Genomic DNA, 22,029 nt, shown 5'->3' with positions numbered 1-22,029 from the left:
GGATCTGCTATGTAGACTCAGAATAACGCAGTACGCTAGAACACTTTTACACTGGTACACATACTGGACTCACTGTTACACAAACTGGACCCACCAATTTGGTTTCTCTGGCTGTGTAGTTCAGTTCACTCTGACTCTGTAATCCATCTTATGGGTGTGGGTCAGCCATTTTTCACTGATAAAATTATTGTTTTTAACCAGGACTTCTCAGGGACACTCCTGGCTCTCCACTTTGAGTTCACTCTCGAGACGCACAGGGGACTGACCATATGGAAACAGAGATTCAAACCAGGATCCACTCCCTACAAGGCAAGTGTCTTAACCCCTGTCTATTTCTCCAGTTCCCAAAAGAATTCTTTAGATGGAAGTGGGGGGGGGTGGAAAAATAGAAATAATCATTGGAAGCAAAAATCCTTTGCTTGGAGTAAGAGTGAATATTCTTGAGACTGGAGCAATATTACAGAGGGTAGGATGTTTGCCTTGCATGTGGCCGACCCTCGTTTAATCCCTGGCATCCCAAATGGTCCCCTGAGCATCACCAGGAGTAATTTCTGGGTGCAGAACAGGAGTAACCCCTGAGCATCTCCAGGTGTGATACTCCCCTTTCCCCCAAATAAAGCAAAAAGAATGAAAATTCTTTCAAGAAATATATGGTTTTCACAGCACTGTTTAGCCAGAATCTGGAAAAAACCCAAGTGCCTGAGAACAGATGACTGGTTAAAGAAACTTTGGTACATCTACACAATGGAATACTATGCAGCTGTTAGAAAAGATGAAGTCATGAACTTTGCTTGTAAGTTCATGGAAAGTATCATGCTAAGTGAAATGAGTCAGAAAGAGAGAGACAGACATAGAAAGATTGCACTCATCTGTGGAATACAAAACAACAGAATAGGAGACTAACACCCAAGAATAGTAGGAATAAGTACCAGGAGGTTTGCTCTATGACTTGGAAGCCAGCCTCACATGCTGGGGGAAAAGGCAGCTCAGACAGAGAAGGGAACACCAAGTAAAGTGTGGTTGGAGGACCTGTTCAGGATGGGAGATGTGTGCCGAAAGTGGACTACAGATTGAACACGATGGCCACTCAATACCCCTATTGCAAACCACAACACCCAAAAGAAGAGAAAGAACAAAAGGGAATGCCCTGCCACAGAGGCTGGGGGGTGGGAGGGATACTGGGATCATCGGTGGTGGAGAATGGGCATGGGCACTGGTGGAGGGATGGGCTCTCGAGCACTGTGTGACCGAAATACAAGCACGAAAATATGTAAATCTATAACTGAACCATCATGGTGATTCACGAATAAAAAATAATAATAATAATAAAAAGAAATGTATGGTTGTGGGCTTATGTGCTTGCTTGCCTGCATATTCTAGATTGCAGCATAAAATGTATTTCTTAACTACTGGCTGTACTCAAAAGTTGAAAATGCTTTAACTGAGAAGGAAGCTTCCCTGCAATACTAATGGTTACGTGCTGCTCAGAAAACTTGAGATTTTCTCCTTTGTTATAAATTGCTTGAAGTTTTGATGTTTCATATCATTCTTAGATTAAACATGAAAGAGATTTCTATGAAAATAAGTATAAGGTGAAGTATATATGTCTGCTATCATCACTATAATTCATAATTCAGAATCTTTAGCCAAAGAGAAGATACATGAAGCAGAAATAAAATACAATAAAGAGTTAGGACAGAAAATGATCTTTATTTGCAAATGAAATTATCTTCCAGAACATCAAGCTCAAAAAAAAAGAGTTAGAGCATCTAAATAATTCACTATAGTGGCTGTATATAAAATATGTGTATTAAAATCAACATGCATATTCATGAGTTTGTATATATATATATACAATACAATACACATTTTTCTAGAGTATAGCAGCAATATTTGGAGTAAATTGCTGATAAGGATATCATACATATGATCAATAAAAACTTTTTTAAAATCTAAAAATTATTAAAATATATAAACTTTACCATGAAGCACAAAGAATAATACAGGGAACATCACATATGGGGTCCTGGGGGTTGAAATTAGGTTGGCTGTGCGCAAGGCCAGCACTCTATAAGCTGTACTATCTCCCTAGCCCAGCACTAAACCTTTCTAAAATGAAATCCAATCAAATTCTCAGTGGTACTTTTTAAGTAACATGACAAGGTGATTCTAAAGTTCATAGGGAAAAATCAACTGCGAAGATAGCAAAGACCGTTTTTAAAAAAAATTAACCCTAAAGTAGGGGGATTTATTTTACCAAGCATTAAAGCTTGTTGAAAAGCTAAAATACTGACCAGTAGTACTAGTACTACTAGTAGTAGTATAGTAAGGAGTAATAGTATTGCTAATAATAACTACATGACTAAGAATGAAGATACAGATCAAGGGAACAGAATTAACAGTCTAGAAAACCAGCCTTAGACTAAACAACAATAAGGTAGGAACACTCCAAGAACCACTGGTGGGAGTTTTAATTAGTATTAACCCTTAAGAAATATATCAAGAATCTTTAAAATGCCCATTCTTGTAATGGCATTTCCAGAAAGGGTTCCTAAAGAAACAATAAAAATCGCACTTAAAGATTTACGTATTGGACTATACACTAGGATATAATTTTCAATAGCAAATGCTAAAAAACACCACAAATTCCAATAGGTGAATGATTCAATAAATCTTTACAAAAATAGAACAACTATGGAGATATAATATGTGTGTGTGTATGTATATGTATATGGGGTGGGGGGAATTCAGGCATTGGCCAGACCTTCACTCTGACAGGGTTTGGGTGCTCAGGAGACACTTGCTGTGTCAGGAACAAACCAGGGTCAGCTGCATGCAAGACCAGCCCCTTCAGCCCCAGTACTGTCCTCTGGCCCCAACAATGGATATATTTTTATGTGTATAAGTCAGTGAGACAAGCAGTAATATTCAATATTCCTGGTGGAAGCTAGAGAAATAGTTCAACATACCAAGTGGCATACTTCATGTGCAAGAGACCCAGGTTTGGTCTCTGGAACCACCTGGTCCCATGAGCAACACCAGGGGCAACCTCTGAGCTCTGCTGACTGCGCCCCCCCACCCCCTGCCCCCAAGTAGATTTACTGGTTAAAGAGATAATGAATGGAGAGTATTTAGCTCAAATTCTGACTGTTATAATTATATGACTACTGGGAAAAGCTCACTTAAGGAAGATGAACTAAGGATTAAGCATCAAAGATAATGAAATCAGGGGGGAAAAAAGCTTAGGTGAACACCTATCAGATTTCAGAGTGGCAAAAGATATCATTAATTTTTTTAACGGGGCCAGAGCAATAGTACAGCAGGTAAAGCACTTACTTGCAAAATCCCTGGCATCTCGTAAGGTCCCCCAAGCCTTGCTAGGAGTGACTACTGAGCACAGAGCCAGGAGTAAGCTCTGAGCACCATTGGGTGTAACCTCAAAACAATTTAATTTGGGGGGCTGGAGTGGTAGCACAGTGGGTAGGGCGTTTGCCTTGCATGCAACTGACCCGGGTTCGAATCCCAGGATCCCATATGGTCCCCTGAGCACCGCCAGGAGTAATTCCTGAGTGCAGAGCCAGGAGTAACCCCTGTGCATCGCTGGGTGTGACCCAAAAAGCAATAAAATAAAATAAAATAAATTTTTTGAATGTAATTAAATAATCTTTTAATTATTAAAGAGAACAGAAAAGAAAAGTTGATATATTTGATAAGCAGCTAGGGGGCAAGGAATTTATGTTTCTCAAAAGTACCATAAAAACACTGTATCACTGTCATCCCGTTGCTCATCGATTTGCTCGAGCGGGCATCAGTAACATCTCCATTGTGAAACTTGTTGTTACTGTTTTTGGCATATTGAATATGCCACCAGTATTCGATAGTTTGCCAGGCTCTGCCGTGTAGGCGAGATACTCTCGGTAGCTTGCTGGGCTCTTCGAGAGGGCAGAGGAATCAAACCCAGGTCAGCCACGTGCAAGGCAAATGCCCTACCCGCTGTGCTATCGCTCCAGCCCAATTTTTCTGTTCTTATGTTACCATAAGAACAGAAAAATTCTGTTAAAGTCTATTAAAGCTTGCTGAAAAGCTAAAATACTGACTAAAATATTGTTTAAAGAAACAATAAAAACTCACTTAAAGATTTACATATTGGACTATACACTATGACATTATTTTCAATAGCAAATACTAAAAACGCCACAAATTCCAATCGGTGAATAGTTCAATAAACCTTTATAAAAATAGAATATTTATGACTATTAAATCAGATTTCTGAAATGTTGCAACCATTGGCTTTCCATATGGAAATTAGATGTTGACCCTCACACTTCCTATAAAACAGAATCCCCTTTCAATTAAAGGGTGAATTATGAAGACCAAAAATACCAACATTTGAAAGTGCTATCAGAAAATGAAGAATATTTAAAACCTTGAGGTGTAGAAAATAACATAAGCAGCATAAAGAACAAGAGACCCTATTTAAGGCTAACTTTCAAGCCTTAAGCTCCATCTCCAGATACATACTATTCGTGCTGTATTTGTTTACTAGAACCAATTGCCACAAGTAATTTTTTTAATTTATACTTCTTTTAATTTTTTGCTTTTTGGATCACACCCAGTGTTACACGGGAGTCACTCCTGGCTCATGCACTCCGGAATTACTCCTGGCTGTGCTCAGGGGACCACATGGGATGCTGGGAATCGAACCCGGGTCGTCCGCGTGAAAGGTAAATGCCCTACCTGCTGTGTTATCAGCCAGCCCCAAATTGCCACAAGTATCATGGCTGGAAACCGAGGATTCAATATCCGTCACAGGCCCAAATGCACAGTGGCACTGGGGTCGCACGCCCCCTCGGATGGAGAAAGTCCTTCCTTGTCTCCAGCTGCTTCTGGTGGCTCTGAGCACTCTTCAGCAAGTGTGTCCACCCAAAATCTAGCACCACCTCACCTTGGACCCTTAATGAACACTGTGAAGACCCTTAATACCGTTCCGCTTCATAGGATCCAGGGGACAGGACCGAAACGTAAGCTTTGGTGGGTCACAATTCAACCCCCCATACTCTCCAGGAACAAGATTCCAAGAGCACCAGCCCTACGGCTGCAGTGTGCCCGGCAAGGCAGGAGGAAGCTGGCAGAGCGCAGCGTCCCTGCTGGAATGAGAGGGCAGCCTCGGGCTTAGGGGGAGGTGGCCATGGAGAGCGAGGGGGTCTGGATCTCTGTGTGAGGCGGCTGGAGGGCCCCACTCTAGGCAGTGCTGGAACCTGGGTGCCTTCATCTTTCTCATGCCCCACCACCAAGACGTCCCCTGAATGCCCCCTCAGAAGTCTTCAGAGAACCTCTCCCCTCCACCACTGCCTCAGGTAAGGCCCTCAGCGTCTCTGCACAACTATTTCTGCACAGCGTCTCTGCACAACTATTTCTCTGGCCTCCAGGAGCTGCCTCTTTCCTCTCTCCTTTGAGAGATCATGCGCACGCCTCACTTCTGATGCACCTTCCATCAATGTACCTTCCATCAATGCACCTGGCAGTCTTGAAAACCCACTCAGGATGAATGGATAAAGTGGCTGTGGCAGAGACACACAATGGAGTGCCAGGCGGCTATTCAGGAAGAGGAAATTGTGCAGTTTGGATAAACTGGAAGTGGGCCTACTAGGTAAAGTTAGTGAGAGGGGAAAGGACAAATACTGACTGACCTCACTCATCTGTGGAATATAGAGCAACAGAGCAAGGGAATAGATCATACTAGATCATACTGAATTACAATAAACCCTGGACCATGGCTTACAAAACTGCATGAGAAGACCAAGCAAGGGGGTGGGGAGGGGAGGGTGCAAAGTGGAGAGGGGAATGAAGAACAGACTAGAAGTAACAGAAGGACGTTAGTGGATGGTCCTGAGCACATAGAAGGATGTTAGTAGATGGTCCTGAGCACATCGGTGGTTGATGAGGTGTGGTAACTGTGTACATCACAGCCATAAACACTTAACGCTATTTAAACACATTACCTAAATGACAACAACTTTAAAAATAACAAAAGTGAGTAAAAGTGTAGGATAACGTTGGATTTGTTCTTTCAGCCTTGCTGCAGGGAACTCAGTTTACTTTAAAGCAGTGTCCTTTCTGTATGGACACAGGAAGATAGTTAATATTATGCTTTGTAAGTTGGGAGCTGATTGACTCCGAATTATATTTACTCCTGGGCATCTGCTTTCTCAACTCAGTTGCCCTTAGTTCCTAGTACCCCAAAAGTGGGGTCCCGATGAGGGACGGAATGGACCCAGGGCAAGCTGTGAGCTACCCTGGCATCGAAATGGGCCAGGCCAAAGTTGAGAGCATGGTCATAGACAAATGCTGTCATGATTCAAAAGTAACGACGAGACTAGGACCCTGCTGGGGTTAGGAAGACTAACCTGGCCTGAGGACTGTGGTCTGGAATATATAGTGACTGTCCTCAGGAAGAACCAAACTTTAAGTTTGTTATATCCCTTTCTGTGCTCATACAGAACGACATTGCTAGAAATATTAGAAGTAGATTTACTGCAACTATTTAGGAGGATTACAAGTTGAAGAAAGAAGAAAGCGACACACCCTGGATGGGATCCTGCCCTTGAGCGGGATCTCCTAGTAATCTGGGGTAATCTCCTTAGGTGAGATTTTGTTAATCTCCTGAAGGAGTGGTCTTACCCCCTTTGTTGACTTGTTAATGTTCAACCCACCGTTGTGTCACCACCCTATGTGATTGCTATATAAACTAAGACTGTAAGGGAAGTAAGAGAGAAGACACAGAAGCAAGAGAGAAGACACAGAAGCAGAGCACAAAGCAGAAGAGAATCAGGGAGTCATTGGATATAGGATGACATTACTTTGTCCTCTCCCTCCCTTGCCACGAGGACCTTGTCCCAGTTTTTCCCGAAGTTTAGGCTTACCCCAGTCTCACCCATAAGGTGTTCCCGAATCTCTCCCATCCCTTTGTTTAGCTGTAATCACTTCTATGCTCTCTTCCCCAAAAAGAGTTAATCAGCTCCTCCCCCTAATCTGACTCTGCTAATTTGTAAGGTCAGACCTTCCTAGGATACTGAACTTATAAGTTAATATTGCCTTTCTCCTCCCCTTATGCCTTTTGAATAATTTACTTTAAAGCAATGTCCTTTTTTGTATAGACACAAGAAGACAATATTATGCTTTTGTAACTTGGGACTTAATTGGCCTCAAATATTATTCCCTCCCAGGCATCTGCTCTCTCCACTTAAGCCTCAGTTCTCCTCAGTTCCTAGCACCCCAAAAGCAGGGTCCCGATGAGGGACAGGACGGACCCAGGGCAAGTGGTGAGTTATGTGCTACCCTGGTATCGAGATGGGCCTGGCCAAAGTGCCTAATTCTTAACTATAAGTTAAGAGCTTGATCACAGACAAATGTTATCATGATCCAAAAGTAATGATGATACTAGGACCCTGCTAGGGATAGGAAAGACTGATCTGGCCTGAGCACTGTAGTCTGAGATCGAGATGGCCCCAGGAGAGCAATTCTATAAGCTTTAATGCATTTCTTATTGTGTCCATACAAAATGATTAATATTATGAATTCTCATATGTTTGCTGGATGAGGAGAGGAGAAACACACTCATGGGACTCCGCCCTTGGGTGGATCCTCCTGCTGAAAGAGAGTCAATCCTAGGAGAAGCATCCCCTGAGGGAAAGGAACCTTACCCTATTGATTGTGACCACACCTATGTGTATGCCCCAACCCCCTGATGCTGGGGGGATTTAACTAGGCTGTAAGAGTGGGTTAGGGGGCCAGATCCCGAACCTGAGAAAGATCCAGAGCCAGGAGAGAAGCAGAGAGAGAGAATGAAATATACTGATCGAGCAACCAGTTTGGCCTTCTTCCTTCTGTCGCCTGCCCTTGACCGATAGCACACACAGCAGTTCCAGAGCACCGAACTCGGGCGGTGAGACAGAGCTGCCCGGAGAGCCCGAGAGTGCACACGCCTCTTGGCATGCTTTAGTTTTTTACAATTGGAGCTAGAAGCAGGGGGAAGAAAGCACAAAGGGAGTGAGAATCAGAGTCAGAGTCAGAATAACAAATGAAAGCAAGTGGGGCTCCAGAGGCTGAGGCAGAAGGGCTCCAGAGAGACTGAGGATCAGAAGAAGAGAGGTCGGAAGAGACCAGAGGAGAGACTACAGAGACAGAGACAGAGTCAGAGATAAACAGACTGAAGAGAGCACAGCGGCACACACAGAAGCAGAGCACGAGGAGGAGCCATCCCGATCCGGTCCATACACAGCAGCTCGAGAGCACCAAACGCGAGCAGTGAGAGAGAGAGAGAGAGAGAGAGAGAGAAAGAGAGAGAGAGAGAGAGAGAGAGAGAGAGCCCGCAAACAACACAACACACACACCTCCCTCCCACATGTGCGTTTGAATTTTTTACATAAGAGTAAAAATCTTGCAAAATGGAGGGCGGGGAAGATCAACAAGCAAGCAGGCCTTGTTTCCTCAGTGAAGAGGCCAGTTTCCTCAGTTCGTGAAGCTGCTGCGTCTTGACGGGAAAGACAAAGAGCTGACAAGAATGCAAAAGCCTCTGCGCTGTGATTCCTCATGAGGTATCTGTAGGTGCAGTGGAGAGGGAAGCCCCCGGGATGAGGTGATGGAGAGGGATGAAGGATGAGGAGACGGAGGGAAAACTGGAGGGGGCGCTTCCCGGTATGGGGCACAGAGGCCTTGCACTAAAGTTTTAGCTCTTAATTTAAACACGTTTTTCTTTTCTTTTTTTGGAGGGGGGCAGGCCACACCCCATGATGCTCAGGACTGACTCCTGGATCTGCACTCAGGGATCACTCCGGGTGACACTGGGGGGGAACAGGTGTGGGGCCAGGGACAGTCAGCCGCAGACAGACAAGTGCCCTACCTGCTGTACTATCACCCCAGCCACCCTGCATGCAAGTTTGGGTTTTCTGTTTGCTTATTTGCTTTTTTTGTTTTTCCATTTGGGGGCCACACCCAGTGATGCTCAGGACTGACTCCTGGCGCTGTGTTTAGAGACCACTCCTGGCAGTGCTTGGGGGACCCTGCGTGGTGGCCAGGGTTTGAGCCTGGGTGAGCAGCATACAAGACAAGCACCCTGCCTGCCCTGCTCCAGCCACCCTGCTCAGAAGTTTTAATCAAAGGAGGGTGTGACGCTGGGGGGAAGTCATCCCAGATAGAGAGGGGAACACCAAGTAATATGTGATTGGAGATCCTGAGCGGGAAGGGAGATGCGTGCTGAAAGTAGACTAGAGACTGAACAGGATGACCACTCAATACCCCTATTGCAAACCACAACACCCAACAGGAAAGAGAGATATCAAATTGGAATGCCCCGCCACAGAGGCGGGGTGGGGTGGGGGGGGACAGGATTGGGGGGATGGGAGGGATACTGGGTTCATGGGTGGTGGAGAATGGACACTGGTGGAGGGATGGGCTCTCAAACACTGCATGAGGGAAAAACAAGCACGAAAATGTGTGACTCTGTAACTGTACCCTCACTGTGACTCACTAATTAAAAAAATTAATAAATTTAAATTTAAAAAAAAAGGAGGGTGTGAAGTGCTCTGATGCTGGTGGGGGCCGTGGTGAGCTTCAAGCAGAGACCCTGGGTGTTAGGGAGCGCTCGAGGCTGGCTCTGAGAGAACGGAGGCTGGTGAGAGACTCGGAAGATTCTGCCCACAATTTAGCCTTCCTGCCCCACTGGCAAAGTTGCTGATTTTTCCCCCCTCCCTTCCAGGTGCCCCAGAGAACTGCTGGCCGTTAGTGGCCTCTGTGTGGCCCGGGGCCTACACTCTGCAGGGCTCCTACCTGCCCACGCCCTCGGCAGGTGACAGGCACTAAGAGAGGGAACTCAAGTACCCAGGAAAGGGCTGTTCGCCTTGGTCTGGAAGTTGCTGTGAGGGTACAACAGATGCCATGACAAGTCACTGCTGACATTAAGTCTCAACGAGGCCTCAGTTTCTGTTTCCCCGGAGCAGGACTTGCAGTTTCTGGTCAACTCCCATTTGAGTCACTGTCACTGTCATCCCGTTGCTCACTGATTTGTTCGAGCGGGCACCAGTAACGTCTCTCATTGAGAGACTTATTGTTACTGTTTTTGGCATCTCCAATACGCACGGGTAGCTTGTCGGCTCTTCGAGAGGGACGGAGGAGTCAAACACGGGTCAGCTGCGTGAAAGGCGAAAGCCCAACCGCTGTGCTATCGCTCCAGCCCCAGCTGAATAATTTGCGGAGATAAGGAACTGGGCAGTTGGGTCTGGCCGGTCATGAGGGGTCACTGCACCCTCCTTAGAAACTGTTACTAACCGTTGTCTAATTGTTGACCACTGTTGCAATAGGGCCGATGCTAAAAATAGACCAGGATATAAGCTTCTCTGAACTCTGAACCCTCTATAAACCGCTTGTGACTCGGAGTCAGGGTCCTTGTCAAGACTCCACTGCGTTGGATGAGACTTGGACCCTCGCTTGAGCTAGCAGTGGCTTGGGCTAGTGATCAAGTTCCTTGGCTTCTGCAGTATCGGGTGTGGAACTGGGCCTCTCCGTGACTGGGGATCTGACGCTCGGGCACAACACCGCCAAGAGGCAGCCTCAGGCCCTGAGCGCCCCGTCTCAGCATGGCTCAGGCCTCTCGGCAGACAGCCCAGACGGCTTTCCCGAGGGGCAGCTGCCTCGCCAGCCACCGCTCTCTCAGATCATCGACACCCCCCCCCCCATCCTACCCCACCCAAGCCAGCAACAAGGTTGAGAGACCCTCTGGGCCCACAGCGCCCGCCAGGAGGACTTCAACCAGGCAGGCCAGGGGCAGATTTCAGGAGATCTAATCATCTCACCCATCCCCACCCCGAGACACAGGGCCTCTGTCCCTCAGGCTGCCAGCCCTTGGGGGCGCTGGCGCCCTGAGGACTTGTCTCGTTCACCCTCTCTCCTGCCAGGCTTCACAAACAACTCCAGAGAGAAATTAAGTTCACTTAGAAGCCAGACCGTGTGCGGTTCCCTCAGATGCCTCCTTTTACTCACAGGCGTGAGTGGAGTGAGAGTCAGGCGCCAACGAGGAGGCGCTGACGCCCCACCGGAGACCCAGAGGGCATCTGTCTCGCAACAGTGTGGGGGGGCCTCTGCAGAGCACCCCTGTGTTCGCCTGGAACAGGCTTGGAAGGGAAGGCCAGCGCCCGTAGCAGGGGGAGCCCCGGAAGGCCAGGCCGTTGTTTCCTGGGGTCTGAGCTACTGCTTTCTGGCTGTTCTCTCGTTAATACTCAACAGTAAGGCATGAAGAGCGACAGAGGCCAATCCCATGACAGAGGCCTTCTCAAAGTACCTCACAGACCATCCCCTGGCTTCTAGGATAGAGGCCGGCGGCGGGCAGGGGGTGACAGGGGCAACACGTGAGGGTGGAAATGACAGCATCTGCGACAGGGAGGGGAACTGCAAAAGCCCCGGGGATCCCCAGCTGAGGGCGAACATCTGCCAAAGGATCATAGAAAACCAGTCCAGGTGTGGCCAGGAGGAAGCCTGGCTCTACTTCCTGCCCTGAGTGAGGAGAGCTGACGACAGGGACCCCCGCAGGAAACCAGACCCCCGAGAGCAGAGCAACCGGATGAGGGCAGCAGCCAGTCTGTGCTGCTTCTTTGAATAAGGAATTTTCCAGCCCTGGTACACCAGCTCCTCAGGAGGGCTGGAGAAGTCTCTGGGGAAATCTGTGGCCGCCTCAAAGAATATTCCAGAGGACTGCTGGTTGCTCCCCGACTGCGCAGTGGGGAGATGTTACTGTTATGGGCCCAACTGTTGCCAAAGGTTCCGCCTCTGGGACACGTGGCCACTGTTTTTTTGTTTTTTTTGTTGTTGTTGTTCTTAATGGCATCTCCTCAACAGCTGAAGCGATTCATTTAATGGTACTCCCAGATTTGTGTGGGTTTTTGTTGTTGTTTTTTTTTACCTTTTTCAACTTGCCTAAGAATAATTAGGCAATAAATAAAATAAATAAAACAATGTTTCTCAACTGAGGGCCATTGTTTTATTTATTTTATTTATTTTATTTTATTTTTTTGCTTTTTGGGTCACACCCAGCGATGCTCAGGGGTTACTCCTGACTTTGCACTCAGGAATTACTCCTGGCAATGCTCAGGGGACCATATGGGATGCTGGGAATCGAACCCGGGTCGGCCGCGTGCAAGGCGAACGCCCTACCCGCTGTGCTATCGCTCCAGCCCCGAGGGCCATTGTTTTAAATCATGAGAGCAAAAGTGTAGGGAAGGAAGACTATTAGTATTTCACCCACTGTATCAGCCTGCGGGGTCAGGAAGACTGACTCGGGGGCAACCCACTCTCTCCTGGAATCCTGGCTTTGTCATTTGTTAGATATGGAACTTTCCATACTTAACCTTTCTAGGAGCCAGTCCCTTCATCTGTAAAACAGCAACAGCATCATGGGGTAAAGATGAGAGTTTGACTAGCCCCTTGGTAGGGCATCTGTCCCGGAACAATCAGCCAGGGGTGCTTTCTCTAGAGCTCCCGCTCACGGAATGCAGGGCTACAGTCGTCACTGTAGCAGAGGAGGAGAAGGGATTTCCAGCTGCAACAGTTTCCACATTCAGAAGGGGAGGCCAGAGCCTTCCCTAGGGCGCTGCTGGTCTGCGCTGCTCTTAGAACCCCCACTTCCTGCAACCAAGCCCGTGGGAGCCCCAGCAAGCAGCACACCTCAGTAGCTCACACAGGCATGCAAGCCCAGAGAGCGCCTTACTAAAGGTGCACAGGCATCACAACCATGTGTGCAAACCCGACACACCACAGCGACGTCAAAAGCAAAGGGAAGGCGGCTGGAGCGATAGCACAGTGGGTAGGGCGTTTGACTTGCACGCAGCCGACCCAGGTTCGATTCCCAGCATCCCATCTAGTCCCCTGAGCACCGTAACTCCTGAGTGCAAAGCCAGGAGCAACCCCTGTGCATCACCAGGTGTGACTCCTAATCTCCCCCCAAAATGAAAAAAAGCAAAGGGAAGGAAGCATGTTGGGAGGAGAACTCAACGAGACGTGATTTGTGCTGAGAACTGCACCTCGGACCTGACTTCTCTATTTCATATTTCACGGCGATTTGTCATAAGATCTTTACAGCTTAAAGCTTTAAAACAAATCTTTCAACAGCTAATTAGAGAGAGAGAACAGAAGGGAATGCCTTGCCACAGTGGCAGGGTGGGGTGGGGGGGGAGATGGGATTGGGGAGGGTGGGAGGGACGCTGGGTTTACGGGTGGTGGAGAATGGGCACTGGTGAAGGGATGGGTTCCCGAACTTTGTATGAGGGAAGTATAAGCACAAAAGTGTATAAATCTGTAACTGTACCCTCACGGTGATTCTCTAATTAAAAATAAATAAAATTAAAAAAAAAAAAAGAATACTAAAAAAAAAAAAATGTGCCTGTCCTGGGGCAGGCTGGTGGGGGTTTGGGAGAAGTGAGGCTTCCAATGTTCCTGGAGAAAGGTCACCCTGATGGCGGGGTTGCTGTTGGACTAGCGGATGCCTGAAACTCTATTTTGAACAACTTTACAGATAACAGTACCTTAACTTTAAAAAGTTAATGACGACTTAAGTTCCTTAATGACCGTGATCCAGAGACACACAAAAGAATCTCAGAACCAAGCAGCACGCTGCAGAGATCTCTCCAGACCCTAATTATTAAAATTTTAGAATTTCAGGAGCATGTGGATGCTCTCATGGCCGCATGACATCATATGCTATTCATAACAAGCAATACAAAATAAATTGTCTAGCATTGCCTTTTCAGAAGGTTTGAGTAGTTGTAGGAAAATTCCAAATAATAATAATGGTGGGACTGGTGTCAAAATATTAAATGTAATCAAAGTAGAGAGTATGGGGGAATTGTCTGTCATAGAGGCAGGAGGAGGGTTGAGATTTGCGGGGATACTGGGGACTTTGGTGGTGGAAAATGGTAAATGGTGGTGGGCACTAGTAAAGGGATGGGTGTTTGATCATTGTATGACCAAAACTCAAACATGAAAGCTTTGTAACTGTATCTCATAATGATTCAATTTTTTTAATGGGAGGAAAAGTATACAACTTTAAATGAAATTTGTTACAATTTCATTTAGATTATTGATGACAAAAAAAAAACAAATCTTTCAAAACACAAAATTGTATGTGTTGATAACCTCTCAGTATCTGTATTGCAAACCATAATTCCCAAAAGCAGAAAGAGAGTATGGTGGAAATTGTGTGCCACGGAGGCAGAGGGTGGGTGGGAAAGGGGGGTATACTGGGGACATTGGTGGTGGGGAATGTGCACTGGTGGAGCGATGGGTGTTTGACCAGTGTATGATTATAATTCAAACATGAGAGCTTGTAACTGTATCTCATGGTGATTCAATAAAATAAAAAAGTAAAACTTAAAAAATTAAAAAAGAATTGTATGTATTTGATTTTACCAAAAAGAAAAAAAAAACAGTTCTTCTATAACTACTGTCCCAGGAAGATTTCTAGAATAACAATTCAATGTAACAGCCCTTGGGAAACCAGTAATGGGTCCCAATATTTCCTCTTATGAAGACTCAAACCAAGACATGAAATCGGGCATTACCTTATTATCTTCCAGGTTGATAATTTCCAGGAATTCGTGATTCTCTAAGCCTTGGAGACTACTGATCTGATTATGGGACAAGTCCAAGACATTCAGGGCTCTTAGTTCATCCAAACCCGTGATCTTTTCGATCTGGTTATAGCTCTAAAATGGACAAAAAGAATATATTTCTGTTGGAAGACAGCTAAGCTCACCACTATAGCACCAATGCACAATGAAACATATGCTTCATGGTGGGACCAAAGAGATAGCTCAAGAGGCCAGGTACATGCAAAGCATCCATTGCATGCAGAAGACCCAGGTTCAACGCCTGACAATGCATTGTCATCTTTAACTGCTAGAAGCAATCCCAGAGCAGAGTTGGGTGTTGGCCCTGCGTATGACCAGCTGTAACCCAAAACATACATACATACATACATACATATATCCTCTTCTCCAAAATCCATGTACTCCAAGTTACTGAAATAACAATAATTTGAATCTTTGTGCACATTTCCTATATGCTCGTAACTCCTTAGGTTCCTTAGCCTTGGGGCATAAGAATTGATCACAGTAAAACTAAACTTTAGTTTGAACTGAAGAATCACATAGAGTAATTCTGAGGTTTCAGTTAATGCCATGTTATTGCTATCTCTAAAGCTTTAAAATATTTAATAAGCATTTAGAGATAAAACATTATAGTACTGTATCGTATTCTCTTCTGCATACAATATTTCCCCTAAACATGTCTCCTGGCACATTTAGTAGCAAGAGCTCATTTCATCCTATTTTTTTTTAAATAAGATTTTACTTCAACAATGAAGATTTGTATTCATGGGTATAATTCTGTAACTTTAAAAAATTTATCAGTAGAATACCGGCAATCTATAATATTAGATGATTGTACATGGAGGGTCATTAAACTGTTCCCTTTATTTTTATAGATGGTTGAAAATTTCCATAATAAGAAGGAAAAATTACCCATAACCCCATTTTCCTGCATTAAGGCAAATTTCTTACTGCTCAGAGTTCAAAAAAAATAGTGCAATAGAAAAAGAATAGAGAAAACTAAACATGAAATCCACATTAATTTAAGTTATTGAAATAAGACCTCAGTATCCCATTTAAAATATGCCCATATATCAAATTTATAATATAATACACTTCTTCCCCAAGACCTTTGAAGTGCCGTAGATATAGAAGATAACCTGAATGATTCTTTACTGTGTCTCTGATGGCTTTCAAATCAGTGGATGAAGAATAGTCGAGTGAGTATAGAAAAATTTAATTAGCCTATGGTCATGATAGAAAGCAGGACTCGGCATCAGAATGTCTGAGTGGAAAGCCGTCTGTCTCATCAAACCCTCTATCCAATGCTGAAATCGATCCATCTCCCCTAAGAGTAGGCATCCGGTTTCTGCTTGGATACTTCTTGCTTATTTCATCCTCATTAGCTGCCGGAAAGAGGCCTTTGGAGAGCAGCGATATTCTTAAGTGAAATGAGACATATTCTTACCCTACCCATTTGGGAGGGGAAAGCAAGCAGCTCTTACCAAAACAAAGTGAAAGCTGAGGTTTGCTCTTCATTGTTCATACTGGGAAGTGGGACGTGGCTAGTCAACCCACAAGGAAACCACATTTCCCTTTGTAGTTACATAAACGTTGATATTGAGGAACTGCCGACTGGTTTTTAGAGTCTATTTTAACATTTTCACCTAAATAGTAAAATTAATTATGTTCTACTGGTTTTCTAATTCCTCAAGTTTGAAAGCATTAAAACACATTATTATCTGAGGGGTGTGACACGCACAGGTGTTCAGGGTTTGCTCCTGGTTCTGCACTCATGGGTCACTCCTGGAGATGCTCAAACGATGAGGTGGGGTCATAAGGATGGAATCTGGGCCAGCCACATGCCCCGCAAGCATCCTGCCCTCTGCACTATCTCTCCACCCACACACCCCCTCCTTTTTTCTTTTATTTTGACACAAACAATTCTTAAATTAGATGTGCATTATTATAAGTTTTGGTTTGGTTTTGGTTTTGGTTTGGTTTTGGTTTTTGGGTGACAACCAGCATTGCTCAGCGCTTCCTCCTGGCTTTGTGCTCAGGGTTCACACCTGGTGTGGCTCAGAGACCTTGCGTGGTGCCAGGGATTGAACCCCAGGTGACCACGTCCAAGGCAAGCACCCAATCTGCAGAACTATCACTCCAGCCATGCTACAACTTCACTATGTGTCTTTACTAACATATGGGGGAGAATCCCCCAAATATTAAGAAATATTTGTATTTTCCAGTTCATTTTAGGTGTTAGGGACCTAAAATAATTCATATTTTCCAGTTCATTTTAGGTGATGGGGACAAGGATCGGGAATAATCCACCTAATCTATTTATAGAAAAAGGAGGCATCACACTTTTTCTCTGAAAGGTACTTGAGACAAGGCTTTCAACACAATTACTTGGTTATCAGAACAAACTTTTTTTGAAGGTGCTGTATATTATTCTTGAGTTCCAACCTTATTTTATTTTATTTATTTATTTTTGGCATATTGAATACAACAGGTCTCACAATGGAGACGTTACTGGTGCCCACTTGAGCAAATCGATGAACAACGGGACGACAGTGATACAGTAACAGTGATTTATTTATTTTTTGCCTTTTGGGTCACACCCAGCGATGCACAGAGGTTACTCCAGGTTTGCACTTAGGAATTATCCCCGGCAGTGCTCAGGGGACCATATGGGATGCTGGGAATCGAACCCAGGTCAGCCGCATGCAAGGTAAATGCCCTACCCGCTGTGTTATTGCTCCAGCCTCCCGCCCCCAGCCTTATTTTAATAATCAGATTTAAAAGGTTTCTGTCAAGATGACAGGCTGGGGTGGGGTGGGGGCAGGGCAGGAAAGGAAATCTGGGAACACTGGTGGAAGGAAGCTGACCCTTGTAGCGGGATTGGTGATGGAACATTGTATATTAAAAACCCAACCATGAGTAACTTTGTAATTTATGGTGCTTTAACAAAATTAAAATTTTAGAAGGAAAACAAATTCTGTTTCTGGGAATTTTATGATCCTGCTGTTTCTTTTGGGGAAAAGCTATACTTCCTTTGAGGCAAAGTCATACAGCATATTATTATGCTTAAAATGAATGTTTTATAGGAAGATATCTTTTAAAAGTTTCTGATTGAAATTATTTATTATTGGCCTTAAACCTGGTTTTTAGAATGAGGCTAGCATACATGAACATAAAAGGAATGCCAACATGTCGGGACCAGAGAACATCTTGGGGTCCACTCGAGAGCAACAGAGTGTTAACCTCAATAAATATGATGTTTATATACGCTTCGCTTCTATTTCATCAATAAGACATTAGAAAATATATTTGAAGAGTTGTTAAAAGTAGACCTTCTTGGCACAAAAAGTCAATCTTTTATGAAATGAATTCGAGTACCATTTTACAAAATCATTCTACTGTAACACAAAATATTGATCTGCATGCACGAACATGTACATGACCTCCCCAACACACATACACACACACACACACACACACACACACACATCCCAGACATTTAAAAGCGCAAACAAAACCGAAGATAATGAAAATGATACCATTTTGTAATGGGATTTGTTCTTTATGAACACTGATGTTCCCTAAATAAGGATAATTCACGCACTCACTGGGCCACTATGAGCAAGCCCGCCCAGTAATGACAACGCGATTGTGCGGCTTACCAGACAGAGCACTCGGATTGGCAGCGTGTACAGGCCGCTGATGGTGGTGATCCTGTTCCTGGCCAAGCTGAGGTGAGTCAGACTAACGCACTGCTCCAAGCCCGTGATTTCTTCTATTTCGTTGCCTAGATGCCACGACTAGGTTTAAGGAAAAGGTCGTCAGAGACTGAAGAAAAGAAGAGTCGGGTCTAAAGCAGCACTGGGGAAAGGCGACCCTGGCACCGAGCGAGCAGCACGCCAGGCTGAGGAGAGGCTGAGCACTGGCCCCGGGTGCAATTTTTCACTCTTCTTTTCACATTCACCTGAAATGAATTCTGTTGTTGTTTGTTGTGTGGACTCCTCCCAGAAGTGCTCAGTGACGTGCTCCTAGCTCAGCACTGAGGTCACTCCTGGCAGTGCTCAGGGTCCTTTGGGGGTGCCCAGGATTGGACCAGGTTGGCTGAGAGCGGGGCCACCTGGCCTTATCTGCTATACTACCTCTCTGGACCTAAACTGATGTTTTTTAAAATTAAGGCGCTGTGAGATAGCCCCTTACAAAGCTGTCCATGGTTAGTTCTCAGTCATACAGTGCTCCAACACCCGTCCCTCCCCCAGCGTGCATTTCCCAGCACCAGTGTCCCCAGTTTCCCTCCCATCATCCCCCACCCTCTCTCTATGGCAGGCACTGTCCTTCCCTGTCTCCCTGCCTCCCTCCCACCCTCTCTCTCATCCCCTCTCTCCCCTCCTCCATCTCTCCCCCCCTTTCTTTTAGGCATTGTGGTTTGCAATACAGATGCTGTAAGATTATCACGTACATCCCTTTACCTACTTCTAACACTCAGTTCTTGTCCAGCGTGATCATTTCCAACTATAACTGTCATACTTGTCCCTTCTCGATCTTACCTACCCTCTGCCCCACATACATCTGTGGTAGATTCCAACCACTGACCAGTCCTCCTAGCCTTTTTTCCCTGGCTTATATTAGTCTTCTACTATATATATTTTTATATGCCATAAATGGCATATATATACATTTGTGTGTATGTATATATATGCTGAATTTGTTAAGGGCAAAGCCTTCGTGTGCATGAATACGTGATTCACTTACTGGTGATGAAGGAAACATCTGGGGGCTCAGGGCATCCTCTGTGTCAGCAAGTCTATCTACCCTTGGGTTCTCAAGGAACCTCTGAGCTTTCTTCCAGATAGGACTTCTGAATGTGGGGTCACCCCTGAATGGCCATGGGCAGCAGGCTTCACCATCCCCCAAATTGGTTATCAGCTTAGAGATATCACGACCAGCAACTGGGTGGTAAAACAAAGCAAAGCAAAGCAAAGCGAAACAAAACAAAAACCCAAATATCCCCCGATACAGAGTCTTGCATGTGGCTGACTCATGTGGCATGAGTTCGATCCCCAGCATCACATACGATTCCCCAAGCACAGCCAGGGGACACGCCGGAGCACAGAGCCAGGAATAGCTTAACTGTAATAAATGAAAAGAATTTAAAGGACAAAACCCTGGTAAGTGTCGCAGTATCCCCAATAACTTTCTTACTCAGCAGTGCCCATCCCCTCAACCACTGATAAAGTCTCCGAGTCGTTTAAAAATGTATCTTTCCTTACCATCTCTGGGCCTTCATTGCAGCCGTCTAAAGCTATGAGCTCCAAGTCATCGGTGTTATTCACGTCTCTCCTTCTCAATCCCTTCAGCAAACTTCCAGAATCTGTCACTGTCCCTCACAGCTCAACCTTCCCTCAGGTAGCCTGAGACCCTGTCATTTCCTCAGCCACTTCTAATCTTCAGGGCTTTCAATCAGTCACTGACACCTGGCATTTGGGGCTTTAAAACATCTCTTTAATTATTCCCTTTCTCTTTTATTCACTCATCTGCCCACTTAATTCAGCCTGAGCACCAAAAGACACTTCCAACATCTCTTTCTCTCTGCCCTCAAGTCACCTTACACGCAATACTCAATTCCGGCCAAATATTAATTGGATATCATGCCCTGTTAAAAAAAAAAAGTCTTATAAGATGAAACCCAAATTCCTCACCCTGGCATTTAAGGTTCTTCACTATAAGCAAAATCTTTTTTATCCAATTTTATCCCCATTATAACCCAATGAGAATTCTCTAACTCTGTCATGTTAATCTTCTCAACAGTTCTAGAATGTTGCAAAAAGCCTTCTTACTTGACAGAGGATCTTTTTTCCATACTGTTTTCCTTCTCCTTTATAAATCCTTCCCATTTTTCAGGAACTTAAAATGGCAAGGTTTTTTTTTCTATTTGCTTTTTTCCAGCATTCACATTAAACCTAACGTCTTATATATTTCTTTTTGACAGAAAAATCTTGTTTTCTTTTTGCTTTTTTATGACTCCTTATTCAACTGCAGAGGCAGATATGGAGAATATATTTATAACATACGCAGGAGACAAATAATTGCTTTCTAAGGCTGGGGAGACGGCTAAAAGCACGCATGAAGGGGCTCTGGATTCATTCTCAGCATCACATGGTGCCCTAAGCACAGCTGGGCGTGAACTTTCCCCACCCTACCCCATCCCCATTTCTTTCTAGAAGACAAAGAATGACAATAAATAATAGAAAAAGTTGTGTTCACTTCAGCAGTACATATACTAAATTAATAGAAAAAGTAACAACAGATACTTTCACACTCTTAGGTGAGAGGGGTGCATTTTGATAATGTGAATTTGGAGGCAATTTTGCATTATCTACTATAACTGTAAAGATGTCACAGCAATTTCAGTATGTGGTACCCACTCAAGATGAGCCATTTCAGGGCTGGAGCGATACCACAGTGGGTAGGGCGCTTGCTTTGCACGTGGCCGACCCGGGTTCGATTCCCAGCATCCCATATGGTCCCCCGAGCACCGTCAGGATTAGTTCCTGAGTGCATTATCCAGGAATAACCAACCCCTGTGCATTGCCTGGTGTGACCCAAAAAGCAGGGAAAAGAGAGAGAGAGAGAGAGAAAGAGAGAGAGAGAGAGAGAGAGAGAGAGAGAGAGAGAGAGAGAGATTAACCATTTCTTCCTCAAACTTCTTTGTGGTGTACCTCTAAGTTAGGGAACTGGAAGGAAGCACTATGAGAAACTATTGCCAAACTTAGCAGAAATTCTCAAGGATTTTCTTCACTGCTGGAAGCATAGTTCTGCTTTTTGACAGTGTGCACTTCCCACTTCCTGCCAACTTTAGAAATGAACAACTGGGCTCATAGACACAAGGCTCCTCCCTGCCTCCACTGACTCGGGGCTTTTTTGAAAAATCATGTTTCAACAAAGACCAGACCTTTACAGATAGGGACTGCAACAGAACTACTTCCTACCCAACCAACGGGAGATTCGACTCTGTCTGGCCCAGCTTTACATGGAATATGGACACCCGTGGAATAATCATCTTTGGCAAGAAAACTCAGGCAAGGCCAACTTTTAAGTGATCATGAGCCTGTGAGCAACCACAGACGGTGAGCCACCACAATCTCTGAATCCGGTATCAGAAGCATCGGAATCCTGGTAGCTCCATCCGAATCAAAATTAAGGTGCTCTGTGGGCACAGAGTTGAGCAGACACCATCTTGGGGGCAGCTTATTGAAAAAAGTCCTCCCAGAGGAAGCAGGTTCTAAACTCCAGCAAACAGCAATCACAGAACAAAGAAGATATCATGGGAAGTGAAAGAGAAAAAAAAAAAGGAAGTGTGTGGACAGTAATCTTCCAA

At 44.9% G+C, this 22,029-nt stretch overlaps 1 protein-coding gene across 1 annotated transcript in view; it reads right to left on the bottom strand.

The window, feature by feature from the left end:
* Positions 1–22,029, bottom strand: part of LRGUK (leucine rich repeats and guanylate kinase domain containing) — a 96,859-nt gene that overhangs the window by 47,944 nt on the left and 26,886 nt on the right. The window contains exons 6-7 of the mRNA XM_055129338.1: positions 18,317–18,441; positions 14,607–14,750 (exon numbers count right to left, since the gene is read on the bottom strand). Of these exons, the coding sequence (XP_054985313.1) occupies positions 14,607–14,750; positions 18,317–18,441 (269 nt within the window). The remainder of the gene's footprint in view (positions 1–14,606; positions 14,751–18,316; positions 18,442–22,029) is intronic.

Source organism: Sorex araneus, chromosome 1 (genome assembly GCF_027595985.1).
Source record: "Sorex araneus isolate mSorAra2 chromosome 1, mSorAra2.pri, whole genome shotgun sequence".
NCBI classification, from domain to species: Eukaryota; Metazoa; Chordata; class Mammalia; order Eulipotyphla; family Soricidae; genus Sorex; species Sorex araneus.
This window is presented reverse-complemented; position numbering and strand designations above follow the sequence as displayed.